This window comes from Culex quinquefasciatus, chromosome 3 (assembly GCF_015732765.1).
Source record: "Culex quinquefasciatus strain JHB chromosome 3, VPISU_Cqui_1.0_pri_paternal, whole genome shotgun sequence".
NCBI classification, from domain to species: Eukaryota; Metazoa; Arthropoda; class Insecta; order Diptera; family Culicidae; genus Culex; species Culex quinquefasciatus.
This window is the reverse complement of record NC_051863.1, coordinates 49595576-49612233: the sequence shown is the minus strand read 5'-3', so window position 1 is coordinate 49612233 and position 16658 is coordinate 49595576. Positions and strand designations below refer to the sequence as shown.

General features: G+C 38.7%; 1 protein-coding gene across 1 annotated transcript in view; it reads right to left on the bottom strand.

Moving 5' to 3' along the window:
* LOC6050129 (putative uncharacterized protein DDB_G0286901) overlaps positions 1-16658 on the bottom strand; it is a 194498-nt gene that overhangs the window by 33854 nt on the left and 143986 nt on the right. The window contains exon 3 of the mRNA XM_038260785.1: positions 12188-12380. Coding sequence (XP_038116713.1) covers positions 12188-12380 — 193 coding nt within the window. The remainder of the gene's footprint in view (positions 1-12187; positions 12381-16658) is intronic.

The following is a 16658-nucleotide window of genomic DNA, read 5'->3' as shown; positions in this document are numbered from 1 at the left end:
AATCATTTAATCATTTAATCATTTAATCATTTGATCATTTTATCATTTTATCATTTAATCATTTAATCATTTAATCATTTAATCATTAAATCATTTAATCATTTAATCATTTAATCATTTAATCATTTAATCATTTAATCATTTAATCATTTAATCATTTAATCATTTAATCATTTAATCATTTAATCATTTAATCATTTAATCATTTAATCATTTAATCATTTAATCATTTAATCATTTAATCATTTAATCATTTAATCATTTAATCATTTAATCATTTAATCATTTAATCATTTAATCATTTAATCATTTAATCATTTAATCATTTAATCATTTAATCATTTAATCATTTAATCATTTAATCATTTAATCATTTAATCATTTAATCATTTAATCATTTAATCATTTAATCATTTAATCATTTAATCATTTAATCATTTGATCATTTAATCATTTAATCATTTAATCATTTAATCATTTAATCATTTAATCATTTAATCATTTAATCATTTAATCATTTAATCATTTAATCATTTAATCATTTAATCATTTAATCATCTTTTTAGGTATCACGAATCCGAGGTACATTTTCAGTAACTCGTGACGGAGAGGCAACTATTTTGTGAAATCACGATAAATTGTGATTTTTTTGTAAAGTTGCGTATAGAAAAATGGCATGGGTTTTTATTTTCTGTTTTGATTAATTTTTATTTTTATTATTATGATTTTTACTTTTATTATTATTTTGGAATAGACATTTTTGATTAACGAGTCAATTGATACTTTTATCAATTTGGTGAACTTGAATTCAGTTTCATTTTAATAACACTTATTTTTCAAACTTGTTATTTTCAGAAGCTTCATGAACTTCAGGATAAGCCGTTCATCAATGACAAATGTATTCGATGTGGTGAAGAATATCACTAAGAAAAACATGGAATCATCAGGTGGGAAGATTTTGCTGTTGCATGTGGAGCAATGTGATATCATTTCCGTCATCAGGGGTGACATTGGGTCTGGATGAAGGAATTGGATCATACAAAAATGCAGAAATTTGTATGACCCAATCTCACCCTCAGACCCAATCTCTAGCAGAGGTAAATAACACAGGAATACCAAATTTTGGTATTACTTGGAATAAAAATTGTTGGTATTCCTCGCCCATGGAACATCAGATTTTGGTATTCTTGTGGTCTTTCACACACATGATTTCATGGTATTTTACCATCTATTACTGGGCTACCAAGGGCACATTTGGTCGCTGTAATTTGCAAAAGTAATACCAAAATTTGGTATTTTCATGTAATTTTAGTGCAACAGTTGCAAACGGAAATGATATCAAATGCTCCACATGCAACAGCAAAATACTCGCCTGATGATTCCATGTTGTTCTCAGTGATATTCTTCGCCAAATCGAATACATTTGTCATTGATGAACGGATTATCCTTGAAGCTCTTGAAGCTTCTGAGAAATAACAAGATTGATTAATGAATGTTATTAAAATGAAATTGGATTCCAGTCACAAAAATTCAATAATAAAATCGATTGACTCGTTGATTATTGAGTTGAGTATTTTTTTATCCCGACTTAGATACATTTCAATGATTTCTATTTTGATAAATGGTTCAATCTTCAAAAATTCAAAATCATTTTTAACATTTTTGGTTTTCAAGTCATGTTAGCGCACCTTTTAGACATTGTTAAAATTGATCAAAATTTTTCCATAGTTTCTGAAGAAATTGATAAAAATCTGTAATACCAAAATAATACCAAAATGTGGTATCCTGACTAAGAATTTTTTTTCACAATTTCAGGTCATTTCTTTAGGGGGTATTCTAAAAAAAATTAAAATCAAGTTTGCAATTTTCCTTTTTTCGGTTTTCGATTTGAGACATCTTTTAAAGCAAAATTAATGACCACGTCAAAATTGGTCAACATTTTCCCATATTTTCAGAAGAAATTGATAAAATACGTAAATACCAAAATAATAACAAAATGTGGTTTTCGGTCATTGAAAAATTCTGCAATTTTGCAATATCAAAACAATACCTTAAATTGGTATGATACCAAATTGTGCTCTTGTATGATCTAAAGAAAAATTCAGGAATACCAAAATTTGGTATTGATAACAGAAAGTATAGTTAGGCATTTCCTTTTATTTACCCATGCTCGGGATGTCACCCCAGATGACGGTAGTTGGTTTTTTTGTGAATGTCTGCTCTGATATTCTTCAATGGAGTTCCCTACAAGGAAACCGAGGAAGATTTATTTTATTTACCAAAAACATTTCAAATCCACCTATTGGATACAATAGATTTTAGTGCAAGAATTTTTAATTCGATAAGAATTCATGCATGCTAGTTTATCATGAATAAATTAAATAAATAAACACTTCCTTAAATAACTAAATCAGTGTTTATTCTAGCAAAAGTTTTTCAGGTTTCTTAAGAAGTTTTGTTATTCTAAGCGTGCATTTTTTTATGTACTTCAAAACGAATTGCAATGTTTGAAAATGATCGAAAATATCAATTCACGTTAATAAACAAAAATCCATCATAAAACGATTTTTAACATGTTATGATTAGAGCACAGAGGTAAGAAACTCTTTCTATTAAATTGGCTGATTTTACATTTTTATCAAATTATGATCACATTCCGAATTAGGTCTTGATTGAGCTATTCAATCAAAAATGCTTTTCAAAAGTTTTAAATAAACAAAAGGGTGTTGATATGCCAACATTTGGTGCTTGATGGAAATGTATGCTATTATCCTATGTACACAAGAAATAACTTAGATACATCTTGGATTTAAACAATTCAACTTATCCTTTTGTAATGTAAAAAAAGTAGAACTCTAAAAAGCAAAGTATCTTCTTCCTGCTAACTAAACTTTTACTTGCATTGTCAATGGGCTTGTTTTAAATGTTTGATTTAATCAGCTTAATTATTTATTGTGGGTCAAACGATCAGCACACTGAACAACAGTGGAAATCCTTCAACGAGATCATATGCCGCCATTATTGCATCTTAACTCATTTTAATAACTAACACCTTCTTTCCTTTAAATAGTCGTCCCTTAACTTTTGTTTTTACCTGTTTGCCAAAAGAACGCGAGACAAAATACCTCCGGTAATGAAACAATTCAAAAACGAACTTTTTCCACAATGCAATGGGCACACGTGGTTTGTTTTCTTACTGTCACCCTCCTTCCAGCAAACATGCGGCGCGCGCGTCGATCAAGTATGCTTTGCGCGATGCTCTGACAGGCGTCGGTTTGATTTATTAAGATACCATTTCAGGTTTTCTGGCTTCGATTTTTTTCACCAATAAAATTAAAATAGCGGCTTTAGGAAAAGAAATCGGGAAATGGTTATTTAGAGAGATTTGTAGAGGGGATCTAGGAGCATCGTTTTGATACATAAAACAAACCATTTACCTGCCATTTACGCAAAATAAATGCAAAAAACTAACAACACCAGGGCAAGAAAAAAATGTAAAGGCTCTGTAGGCAGACTTAAGTAAAGTTTAAAAAATTTCAAAAATCATTTTTTATCGTGAAATTTTCTCAGCTTTCGCATGAATTCAGAAGCGAAGCTTTTCGTGATCACAATCATGAGATAAATCGATTTTAGTGTAGAAACTCCTCAAAACAGTAAATTCTATTTAACTCGGTTTAGGATGAGAATTCGACCATGCCGTAGAAGACTTTTTTTCATGTTTCGGGGTCCTCTAGGGGACCAGCAAGTATCCGCATCCATGAACCAAACACCCTGTATAATACAACAATCCCTTTCCCAACGATTCCCCTACACACACTACACACCATATTCTATAAAAAACTCGAAGTGGTTGGTACGGTATGTCCTCACTTCTTCTTCTTCCCCTGATGATTCCATGAAATGTGGGTTCCGTTCATAGAATCTGTCTCTTTAGTGAGTGTAATACATTTCGGGGGTTCTCGGAAGTACTGCAATCATTAATAATGACAAGAAAGAACTTGAGGCGTAATCTAACCATAAGTTCTTCCCGGATGCTTTCTTCGGACTGGCTGCGCTTGTGTTCGATTAGATTAGATTAGATTAGAAAAAAGTAATAGAGAAACAGTTTTGAAAATGCTGCCATTTTTGTTACTCAACTGTAACTTTTTTGGCACATTTAATTATATGGAAAATATTTATAACGAAATACTTCATTTAAAAATTTTCTGATTTTTTAAACACTGCAGGGTTATTTTTGAAGTACCTATAAAAATATTCTACCAAGTTGTAGAGCAAAAAATTATCGTCATTTCGATAATTCTATCGGCGATAAGATTATCGATAACTCATTTTTAAAATTATTCTAACATCGACTTTATTCAACCATAGCTTTCACTAAAAATATATTTTTTGTAAGTGTATAGTTAATTCAAAAAATTTCACTAAATACCGTATTTTTTCGAAAGTACTCAAATATTCATAAATTACAAAATGGGTATCAATTGAAGCCAAATTTTGTATGCTTTGTCACTATTTTTTGTTTTTTTAAATACTAAAATTTTCACAAAATACTGTATTTTTTGAAAATTCTCAAATTTTCAAAATTTGCAATATGGGTATCAAACGAAGCTAAATTATCTATGCGTTTTCACTTTCCAAATTTTTTTTTTTTGTTAAAAACTAAAATTTTCTCAAAACACCGTATTGTTCAAATATAATCCAATATGGACAATAAGGGCATGAAACAAAGTAAAATTGTGCATGCATTTTACTTTTTTTGTAAATCACTCCAATTTTCACAAAATATCATAATTTTTTGAAAATACTCAAATTTCCATAATTTGCGATATGGATATCACACGAACCCATGTATGCTTGAAGCATGCAAAATTTCGCTTAGAAAATTTGAGTATTTTCGAAAAAATAAGGTATTTTGTGAAAAAAATTATATATTCCAGAAAAAATCTACTAATGTGAAAAAGCATACCGAATTTCGCTTCGTTTGATATTCATATAGCAAATTTAGAAAATTTGAGTAATTTCAAAAAATACGGTATTTTGAGAAAATTGTAGGTTTTTTAAAAAAAAATACTCTAATACAGTGTCAAAAGCATACAAAATATCGTTTCGTTTAATATCCATGTTGCAAATGTTGAAAATTTTAGTACTTTTGAAAAATAGGGTTTTTTGTGAAAATTTTAGTATATTGCAAAAACAAACTCTAGTAAAGTGAAAAAGCATACAAAATTTCGTTTCATTTAATACCAATATTGCAAATTTTAAAATCAAAAAAATACGGTATTTTGTATAAAAGTCTGTATTCAAAAAAAAAATACAAAAAAAAATCAAAAGCATACAAAATTTCGCTTCGTTTGATATCCAATTTGCAAATTTTGAAAATTTGAGTCTTTTCTAAAAAAAACTGTATTTTGTGAACAATTTTGAGTTTTTATACTTTGAAACCTACAAAATTTTCAAAAAATATATTCTATGGTAAAGTATTGTAAATTTAACATGATATAGTTAAATTTAGTCGATGTTATATTGTTTTTTTCGTCCCGATGATAATGATTACCATTATCGTTATCGTGAGACGATAACATTACCGACAGTAACAACCTTGGAAAAAAAACTAGAGGAGTTTTCTTGTAACCAACACGAGTCCCATTTGATGAAAAAAAATATAAAAGAACTGTTTACCTTAATCCAAGCAGAATTTGAAAAACAAAAATAGGAAAGGATAAATGGTGTATGTGAGCTTGTCATTTCGGTCAACAAAAATCAAATTCTGATACTTTGGTTTGGTTAAAACCAAATTAAACTTTCAATTGAAAAATTCTTACTTCAATCAATTCAAGGTTGAAATTTCCTTTACAAAACCTGCGATTTTACTCAACTCGACAGCTCGCCTTCCTGCCAACCGTCCTTTTCAAACATCAAACACAATAAAAAGGCAGTAATCGCTTCTTCTGGCCCAGTTCACATCGTGATGTACATTTTTTCTCCTTTCTCTTCGGGACAATAATACACCTCCGGTTTCGGTTTCACGTAAAAATTCCGCCAATTGACAAAAAAAACCGACAACAAAACGAATCCAACGACGGCTATTGTCATCCACGTGACGTGTGTTTTGACACGACCTGTCTAAACATTATGACAAGAGGACGACCGCCGGATTCTGTACGGGGGCAATGGCAAGGATGATGCGGAATCTAGACCGCAGTTTTTAAGCGGAAACCTCTTTGACGAAGGATCAACGTGGAACGGGGGGGGGGGATGGACCAATTTTCGTTAATATATTTTCGATCCGTTAGTTGAAAGTTTGTTTTCGTCACAGCGAGAGCGCTTTGTTTACATAATTGCACTCTTAAAAGAAAGCACTCGTTTTGAGTGTAAAGAAATGCCACCAATCTTTTTGCAGTGGGTTTCTATGCCAAATTTTAGAATAAAGTCAAATAAGATTCCATTTCGACTCAAAATAGATGCTTTTCCCCTTTTCAAAGCAATCCGAAATGAGTTCGCGCTTTTGTTGTCACACATCGAGGATATATCCTGGCCTGGACGGAATTGGATTACCGTAGGGCCAAGCCTGATGGTACAAACCAACGACATCCGAGCCGGTGTACACACCAACCAGACAGGAAATTAATCTCATTCAATTGCTGCAAGCATGGCCGATCTGAAAAGGATCTGCTTGTGCCCTGCACCTGTGCTGCTGCTAGCTAGATGGTGTCAGTCCAACATCCAGCCAAACAAACCAAACGAGATGAATAGAAAACGATTCGCCGGAAGTTTAGCGCGCTGTCAGCGCCGGAATTGAATGGGACGGGACTCCGGAATCGTCCTCTGGAAAAAGGTGGGAAAAAATACGAGCGCTGGTTTTTCTCAAGCTGCAGCATTGCGGAAATTGAAAATTCACAGCAAGTTGCGTCTTTTGCTTTGAACGTGTGCAAGATTTGTTCGGATAAGCAGTAGTCAAAGGTGGTTCTGGTTCAGTTTGTTAATTAGAAGAAATTCTGAATAAGATCACATTGCGCTGCAAAGATTAGTCGCGTTGCAACTGTAAAACTAATTAATGTGGAGTTAGAAAAGATTCAAAGGAAGTCTGATGCTTTATCTGGACTTCCAAAGGTATTGACTGTCACACTCCGCATACGTCAAACGTCTGATTTGACGTTTGCGGAGGGCTCCGAAAAGTTTGGTTATGTCACTGCTTGCCAAAAAAACAATAATGGAGCACTTCCATTCGAGCAGTTTTTTCTACAATGTATTCGTTATGGGAGAACTGTCATTTCTACCACTCGAATCCGGTGTTCCATTGCAACTGTCACTTTTGTTTGTGATGAAAACAAAAAAACGAAACTATTGGCACTACGCCCCCCGGGGCATGGCCTTCCTCTAACGTGGGATTTCTGCTCCAGCGCCTCTGACGAGACAGGAGAAACCGGGACCGACGTTTTACTTCACCATCCGATAGAAGCTCAGTGGATAAGGCGGGAATCGAACCCGCGTCTCATAGCATCATCGGGATCGGCAGCCGAAGCCGCTACCCCTGCGCCACGAGACCCACATGAAAACAAATCTCATATAAAAACATACTTCCATTCCCCCCGCAACCTTATCAATCGCTCATCTACGGAAAGTGATACGACCAAGACCTACCCAAAGATTGAGCAAACTACCCGCCTCAAAGTGACAAATTTCAGCTACACGCAACATAACCTCCTCTCCCCACTTTGACAGCCGCTCCCAGCAGCCAAGTGTCACACGGAAGGTAATCACATCTCTGCTGCTGCTGCTCGAACCCCCCAAAGATTACCCGATACAATCGGGTGTCCCATCGCTCTCTCTTGCCCCGAAGGAAGCCCAACCCTGGCAATATTTATGTTCCATAGCTGGTCATTTCTTTCCTCCAGCTCCTCCAAAAACCACAAACCAGACTCTGTGACACGGACAGACGGACGGTCCGAAAAGGGATTCGGTTACAACAGAGCCCCGTGGGGTCGGTGGTCCAAGGTTTAGGAAACTTGTAAGGTTGGCGTTGTTTTTGTTAGAAATTTTGAACACAAAGTGTTCGAACAGGTAGAAAACGGCTCCACGTTGGACAAACTGTCCCAACCTTACGTTCAAGAAGTCTCGGTGCGGCAAGTCGTCTCAACTGACCACGGGGCTAGTGGCGAAGCGAATTATGATTGGCGTGTGACGATCAAATTTCGTGTAGCTGTGTAATAATGCTGTCAAACGTGTTTATTTCCAGGTTTACTCTTCCGGACACCCACCCAGGTGGGTGCGCATTGCACCCGGTGGGACACGTGTGGAGGAGGACTTTCCCAGGTTTTTGTTGTTGTTGACTTTGTTGGCGCGTCACTCGGCGGAATGTTGTGCAACATTGTTTGGAATGTTGTTGCAACTTGTATAGGAATGCGTCTAAAAATAGAGCTTTATGACGTTTTGCGTATGCACACTAGCGCGCCATCTGATTTTGCTGGCCGGACAAAATTTAACCTCAATCTTTTTTGTGTACGTACACGCAATACATGCGCACGTAGATAACTCTATTGAAAAAGGCTTTCTAGGCCCAGTGTATACAAATAATTTAACCCAAAAATGACGAACTTCTCGTCGCAGTGTGCTAATGTATACAATCAACGTTGCCAGATTATTTTATGGGAAATCTGTATTTTCTTAAAAATAAATCTGTATTTTATCTGTATCATGTCAAATTCGAAGCAATAGAAGTTTTTTTTTAGACTTTTCACAACAGATTTAAGCTTTTTAATCATATTAAAGCATAATTCATTTACTAAATTATTGAAATTTTCAAATTATATCAATTTTGAAAAATCTGTATATACAGATTTTTGTTATTTTTGGGATCAAAAAATCTGTATAATACAGATTTATCTGTATATCTGGCATGGCTGTATACAATGATCGAGATAGAGCTGTCACAGTTCCTGAGAAACATGTTGGCTGACATACCAGGCGATCAGTAAAAAAAATCCAGCTAGAAGTCGCCTGACAAAAAACTTTTGCTAGAAAGAGAAAGCAGATCTGGTGCAAACGAACCCGCAGCTGCCATGTAAACATGCTTTGAATGTGTTGGTAAATTTCTGACTAGAAAGCCTTATTGCACCTGGCGTCGGAGTCGACAAATTTTGAAGGCCAGGAGTCGGAGTCGGCAATTTTTCAAGTTGTTGTTGGTGTCGGGGTAGGAATCGATTGAGTCAGGTCTTTTTAAAGAGCCAAATTTTCACCAGAATCGCTCAATCTACCCAAACAATCCAAGTTAATATTGTCGGAAGACGTCTTTTAGTGATTTTAAATCTAGGTCGCTTTTCAAATCTATCAAATTTGTCAACAGGTTCGCAAAGAACGCAAAATTGAGAAAAAGCCACTTTGCAGAAACTCAACCGGAACGCCATTAAGATCCAGATCAACGCGCGTCTTGTGAAAAAAAAAATGGCATCGAGAGAAAGTTTCAGCGCCTTTTTCCAATTATCATTCAGATTGGCTAGACATTTTCACGAAATCCTACTGACGGGGGAACATTCTGAGCTCTTAAACGTCTATGTTTACAATGGAGCACCCGCCGTCGAGCAGTTTTTGCTTTTCTCTATAATGTATTTCTTATGGAGCGAACTGTCAAAAACTGGTCGACGGCGAGTGCTCCATTTTGATTAAATGGAGCACCCGCAGTCGAGCAGTTTTTGACAGTTCGCTCCATAAGAAATACATTGTAGAAAAAAGCAAAAACTGCTCGAATGGAAATGCTCCATTGACAGCCAAATAGAAGTCATGCTAAGATCTGCTCGAGTTGGACACCGGCATTCAAGCAGTTTTTGCCTTTTTCTACAACTTATTCCTTATTGTCTTTTGCAAGCAGAACATAACCAAACTTTTCGGCACCCTCAGCAAACGTCAAATCAATACAAATTGCTACCGGATCTTTTTCCGGATCTCTCCCGGACAAGATCCGGCAGCAATTTTGTATGGTTTGACGTTTGAGGAGTGTACTAAAAAAGGTAAACAACTCACTTAGTGCATCGGCCAATGGGAGAACTGTCATTTCTACCATTCGAATCCAAAAAACTGCTCGAATGGAAGTACTCTATTTGTTATACAGTTTGTCTAGGAAACAGTTTGGCCTGTGTTTGACAGATCCAAACGCGCTGGACACCAAACGCCCTTTACGCCCAGCAAAACTGGCAGTGTTGCAAGCACAAAACATACGTTGCCAGTGACTATTTATTTTGCATCGGCCAGTCTGTTTCCCCTAGACAGTCTGTAATTTGTTACTGACTTTTCCTGTCAATGGAGCACCTCCATTCGAGCAGTTTTTTTGCTTTATTCTACAATGTATTACTAATGGGAGAACTATCATTTCTACCACTCGAATCGGGTCGGGTCCCAGTCACGAAATATTCTAGCAGAGCTCATTATGCCAAAATTCTGTTAGTTAGGTAGAACATTTCTGCAAGAATGCAGTAAGAATATCCAGCTCTGTAGGAACTTTGCTAGAATCCTGCTAGAACGTCGTGACAGGGGTTGCCGTTTTTGACAGTTCGCGCCATAAGAAATACATTGTAGAAAAAAGCAAAAACTGCTCGAATGGAAATGCTCCATTCTAGCAGAACTGTTCCACCATTCTAGTAGGATTCCAGCAGAACCAACTCTGCTAGAATATTTCATGACAGGAATTTGACAGTTTCCCGCCCCCAAGTTTGCTTGGACGCTCAAGGGGGTCGCCACTTTTGATTCCATTCCGAATTCTAGCCGGGCCAAATTGGCAAGCTGCCAAGCCCAACCGACAATAAAAACCCTCAAGCGTAGCAGAAATTGGACCCGCAACAGACAGAACTATGCCGGGCTGCGAGCATAAACTTCTCCGTCGGAGACATTCCATCTGACGTTCGGTCGCTCGTAAGGATTCCTGCACGACGACGACGACGGTGGTGCGCCCTGGTGGTGACATTATGATTATGTTTATTGTTATTATGATTATATCAGGAATCTTGATTTACAGACGATGCTTTTTTTTGTTTTCTCTCTCTTGATTCCCCTTCGGAGTTTGTACGTTGGTACGCTCAATTTGAAACGGTTTAGATTATGGCCGCCCGAAAAAGATTACCTTTTTGAGGGTGTCCGTCTTCTTCCTCTTCTTCTTCTCGGAACACCACTCGAGAATGTTTATAACTTTATAACGTGAGGGAACGCGCCGCGCTCGCCACGGCTGTCAGAATGTTGACATCCGCAATCATGCAACAAGAGAGCGAAAGAAAGCGCTCGGAAAGGATTTCCGAGGTTTATTTTTGTGGTGCCGCCGCAGTGACAGATCGCTGTCAGAACGTGGACACGTACTCACGTGAGCGTGGAGAGAAGGAGTGAGCGCGATAACGAGCAACGAAATATGTCATTCTGAATTATTCAATTTAATTTGATTTAATTTAAGCTGACAAAGCAAATTAATTTTGACGAGGTGCGCTCGTGTCGCGTTCTTTTTTACAGGAAGATTACAAAATTTATAAGAGGAACTGGGAAGAGGTTAGGATCCCGATCGAATGGAGCATTTCCATTCGAGCAGTTTTTGCTTTTTTCTACAATGTATTTCTTATGGAGCGAACTGTCAAAAACTGCTCGACTGCGGGTGCTCCATTTATATCTGCTATCTGCTTGAACTATAATATCAGAATGAACCCAAAGGTAACTTCCCAAGTAACATTTTTTCAGGAGTTCTACAAGGGCTCTTCAAGATAGCTACAGCATAGCAGTTTGGACCGCGGAAGGATAAAATTCTCTTCAAAACTTCTTCAGGAGTTTGGAAGAGTATTTGAAGAGAGTTTTATCCTACCGCGGTCCAAACTGCTATGCTGTAGCTATTTTGAAGAGCTCTTGTAGAACTCATGGGAAAAAATGTTACTTGGGTTTTCAAAAGGTCCCTGGGATGTAAACAAACAATGGAGCACCCACCGTCGAGCAGTTTTTGCTTTGCTATAATGTATTTCTTATGGAGCAAACTTTCAAAAATTGCTCGACGGCGAAAAAAGAGCATAAACTGCTCGAATGGAAGTGTTCCATTGGTCCATTCCTGACGTCACCAAATTTTTGAGAGTTTTTCCCTCCCAAAACTAGATGGCACCACCGTCAGCTGTCATCTTGCTTCTCTTGTGTGCCTTCTCTATTGTTTTCGCGCACTCCGCACACTTACCTCCATGTTGTGATGGTGGTGGTGATGGTGATGATGCCGCATCACCAGCGGGTGGTGCCCCAGGTGGACGTCCGGGTCCTCGTACGTCACCGAGTGCGCCGCCGAGTGCACACCTGTTGCGTCCAGATGGTGCGGCGGACCGCCGCGGGTTGGCGTCTTGCACGGCAGGAAGTTCTGCACTTTCCGCTTGTGTCTGTTGGAGAGAGAGAGAATGAGAAAGGGCATTAAATTAATTGCTTCATTGAAACATAATACACGCAGACGCTTGATAGAGTTAACGGCGGTGGTTTACGGTTCCAACCATAGACTGATAATTAAGATGTTGTGCTGGGATAACCGAAATCTAATCTCAACATGACAGCTGTCAGAGCCGTCACAGACCACGCCAAAGAAACACCGTAACAGGAAGAAGTTGCCACCCAAGATATCCAAACGAACAGGTTGGCAACACTGCTCAACGCTGTTGAGCGATGTCAAAAACGAGCGGTAACTCAATTTTCAACAGCGCTCTTAACCACTCTTCGTCACTGCTCTATGCTAGAAGCCATTACGGCCCAAGGTACACTCTCTGCAGTAGCTAATTAATGTCGTCTTGGTCGCTTCGTTCTTCTGGCAACAACTGCAGCAGAACATCTTCCCCTCGTAGACCCGTCAACGGCAGTTCAAAGCAAAGTTCTAATTTATCAACGCGCGTATGTGTCTTAAGTTGCTCCCCGCAAGTCCTAAGCCCCTAGACGGAGTCAAGACAGGAGTAAGATGTATGACTGTCGTCGTTGTCGTCTTCATCGTCGTGGCGGTTGTGATAGATGAAATTAGAGTCGAGCAGAGAATGACGTTCCTGGTGGTGACTTAGGGCGCTCCACTAACTAAATTTAGTTGTTTTGAAAAGGTTAACGCGGAGGGGTCCCACGGGGCTTACTAATCACGGTTCGGTTGACAGAAATCAATTAAGACGCCGTCGGCAGGATGAGCTATGGCCGCCAGACGGCATTAGTGTTTGGTGGTGAAAAGTTGCCTTAAACTTGAATATTTGTAAATAAACTAATGACCCAATGCGAGACGGTTCGATGAACTGGGAGTGTGGTAATTGAGTGATATTAAGAAGCGATTTGATTGATAGTGGCTTTCCCCTCGATCTACCTAAAATAGTGCAACAAAAACTACTCGGAATTCGAGCAGTTTTGACAGTTCTCGTTTCAAACATGGCGTTTTTTTGTCTCAAATTTTAACCAATGGAGAACCGGATTCTAGTGGAAGAAATGACATTGTTGAAAAGCAGCTAGTGATAGATCCCCTTGATCCCGTAGTCAATTTCAATCACTTTTCCACAAAACCGCTTCTCTTTGATTTGCCACCCTGTGCGGGTGGTTGTGTGTTGCTGTCAAAAGTAATTAAATTGAGCCAACGTTTGCCAACTGTCACCCCGTCACCGACTCTTGCCGGGGCTGGTCTCGGCTTCCTTCCAACTAATATCTATCCAGGATCGGATCCAACATTGTAGCCGGCAAAGCCGGGTAGCTTTGGCAAATATTCGTTAGAGTGGACATCGATAGGTATCAATTTCCTTTGGATGAAAAGAGAAGCAAAAAAAGAGAGCCCAAACTGTGCGGACACAAATCCTGGACCGAAAGTGACCGGAAGGCTCCGATCCAACCCTATAACGACTGCTGGTGGTGGCCAGTCTTGGCAAAATCTTAAATTTATGAGTAATCAGTTCAAATGTCTGATTTTAATGAATTTACAGTCGGATATTGAAATTTCTCATGCAATTTTGAGTGAAATTAACTCAAATTTGATGTGACATTACAAAAATCATCCCAGACTTATTTGGTTTTAGCGATACCTGAAGGTGGAATTACACTGCAGGAAACCTTGATTACAAACTGGTCAAAACGAAATTTTGACAGTTTTGGTGTTGGTCAAAATACTTAGTTGAGTAAATATTGAAATTTGACTCAAATCTGAAAGCTTTTCCCAACCCTGACATCACCCTGCACCGAGTTCACAAAGTGGTCAGATCCAGCATCCTTCACTCTCCACCGGTTCCACCGGGAACTAATTTCTCCACCGAAAGCCATTCAATCAAAGGCTAATCAAAGCGACAGTCGCCGCACTCGACCGAAGAACCGGCGTCGGAGCAGGGGAAAAAAAGTTTCCGATATCATTCCCGGGGACACTCGACCAGCCACATCAGACATCGGTTGACATTGCCAGGCTGCAGGATATATTTATACCCGGTTCCGACTGCCACCCCACCAGCTTTCTTTATGGATTGACTTTTTATCAAATCACTTTTCTTCCTTTTCGGAGGGCTTTTCCCTTTTTTTTTCGCTCTCCAACTGCTACCCAGCCCAGCAGTGCCATCCACTTTCTGTCAAGTTTCCGATATCGCTTTGATATGATTTTGATTTTATGCGCTTCTTTGCGCAATTTTCCGCCCCACCGGAACACGCTGGCGGGTGGCAGTGTTGCCAGCACGGAACCGAACTTGACCGTTGACATTAAAAGTCAGAAAAGTACTGTCACATGACAGCTGTCAGATGCTGGTGTTCACTGTTTCGTAGCATACCCAGCTAATTCGAGCAGTTTTTTAGAAGTTTATTTTTTTCGAGTGGTAGAAATGACAGTTCTCCCAAAAGAAATACATTGTGGAAAAAAAGTAATAACTGCTCGAGTGGAAGTGTGCCAGTGTTGATGTTGATGGACTGATTTGTCAACAATCAAACATTAAAGAAATGCAAACGCTTCCCGATCTGGCAACCCTGCCACTGTCATATTTGCTCTTAGCTGGAGGACGGCACAAAAAATCCCAAGTCCCGATCGGATATATCGATGGGTTCCGTCATGCGGCAAATAAGATGAAAGTTAGCTCGTTATCGTTAGATAACTCCTCAGTGCGAGGAAGCGGTCACCGCCGGGTTGGGTAAAAGTTTGTTTTCCAACGGATCATCGTCGTCGATGTCAAAGTTGGTACGGTTGGGGGGTCATCTGTGCCGGGGATTGCTTTCCGGGACTAGTTGTGAGGACACACGTCACAAATGAGATAGTTTAGTGGTCGTATAACGATTTGGGGGAACATCAACTTGAATGATTTGCGCTGGTCGTAATTCGGTTTTGAGCGAAAGCAACAGTCGTTCTGCCATGACAATTGGGATGAGTTAGGGCGAAAGAATATCAAAGGTCCTAAGCCGGATTTGTTTAGTACAGACCAAGGCGCCTTGGTATGGAACACTTCCATTCGAGCAGTTTTTTGTTTTTTTCTTCAATGTATTCCTTATGGGAGAACTGTAATTTCTACCACTTGCTTTTTTGTTAGGATTTGAACAGTGATGTAATAAACAGTTAAAAAAATGCGAATGGCAACACTGATCCTGCAATGTTTGTAAACAAAAATAGAGTACCCGATTCAAGAAGCAGTTTGACAGTTCGCTCGATAAGAAATGAATAGAGGTTTCTACGTGCGCATGTATTGCGTGTACGTACACGAAAAAGATTGAGGTTAAATTTTGTCCGGCCAGCAAAATCAAATGGTGCGCTAGTGTGCGTGAGCGAAACGTCATAAAGCTCTATTGTTCACCACCAATCGCATTGAGTGCTCCATGAACTACCGGATTCGACTGGTAGAAATGACAGTTTTACCATAAGGAATATATTGTTGAAAAAAGCAAAAACTGCTCGAATGGAAGTGCTACATTGCAAGCAGTGGTAAACCAATCTTATCAGCAAGCTCAGGAAACGTCAAGTTTAAACTTGCTGCCGAATCTTTCGAAGGAAAAATCTGTTCAAAAATAGAAAATAGAACACCGGATTCGAGTGGTACATGTGACAGTTCTCGCATAAGGTATACATTGTTGAAAAAGTAAAATAAAAACTGATATTCTTATACTTCAAGCTGAGCTGTCCATAGCCTCAACTGACAACAGAGAAACTCCAACAAAGCAATAATTCGCCATATTTGCCGGCTTACATGCACCGAGGGGTTAGCCACTTGTCATGACCACACGGACGCCACAACCCCCGGTGGAAAAGGATTCAATTAAGAAGATTAAAGCCCCCCACCACCGCAAGCGGACTTGCTGTGGGTGTGCGGTAAGTGTCCTCTCACACAAACCGCACAAACACACACCCCCATCGAGAGAAAAGGGGGCAAGCCCGAAGCAGCGGTTTGTCGAGCATGTAATCCTTTTGATGAACATAACCTCCGCACAAGATGTTTACCTACTTGACGGGCTTGCTACTGCTGCTGGGAGTGTTTGCAGTCACCGCCATGTATTGTGAACGGTCATAGATGGGCAATGAAGACGTTTGACACTTATTAGGCTTGTGAAGATCTGTCACTTTTGACAACCGCTGCCAAACGAAAATCAAAACAAACGGCTTTTTTGACAGGAGCGGTGGTGGGGCTTTGCACAACCATACCTGTCAAAAATGGTAACAAATCAGATCGGTCAAAATGGAAATGTCATCAGTT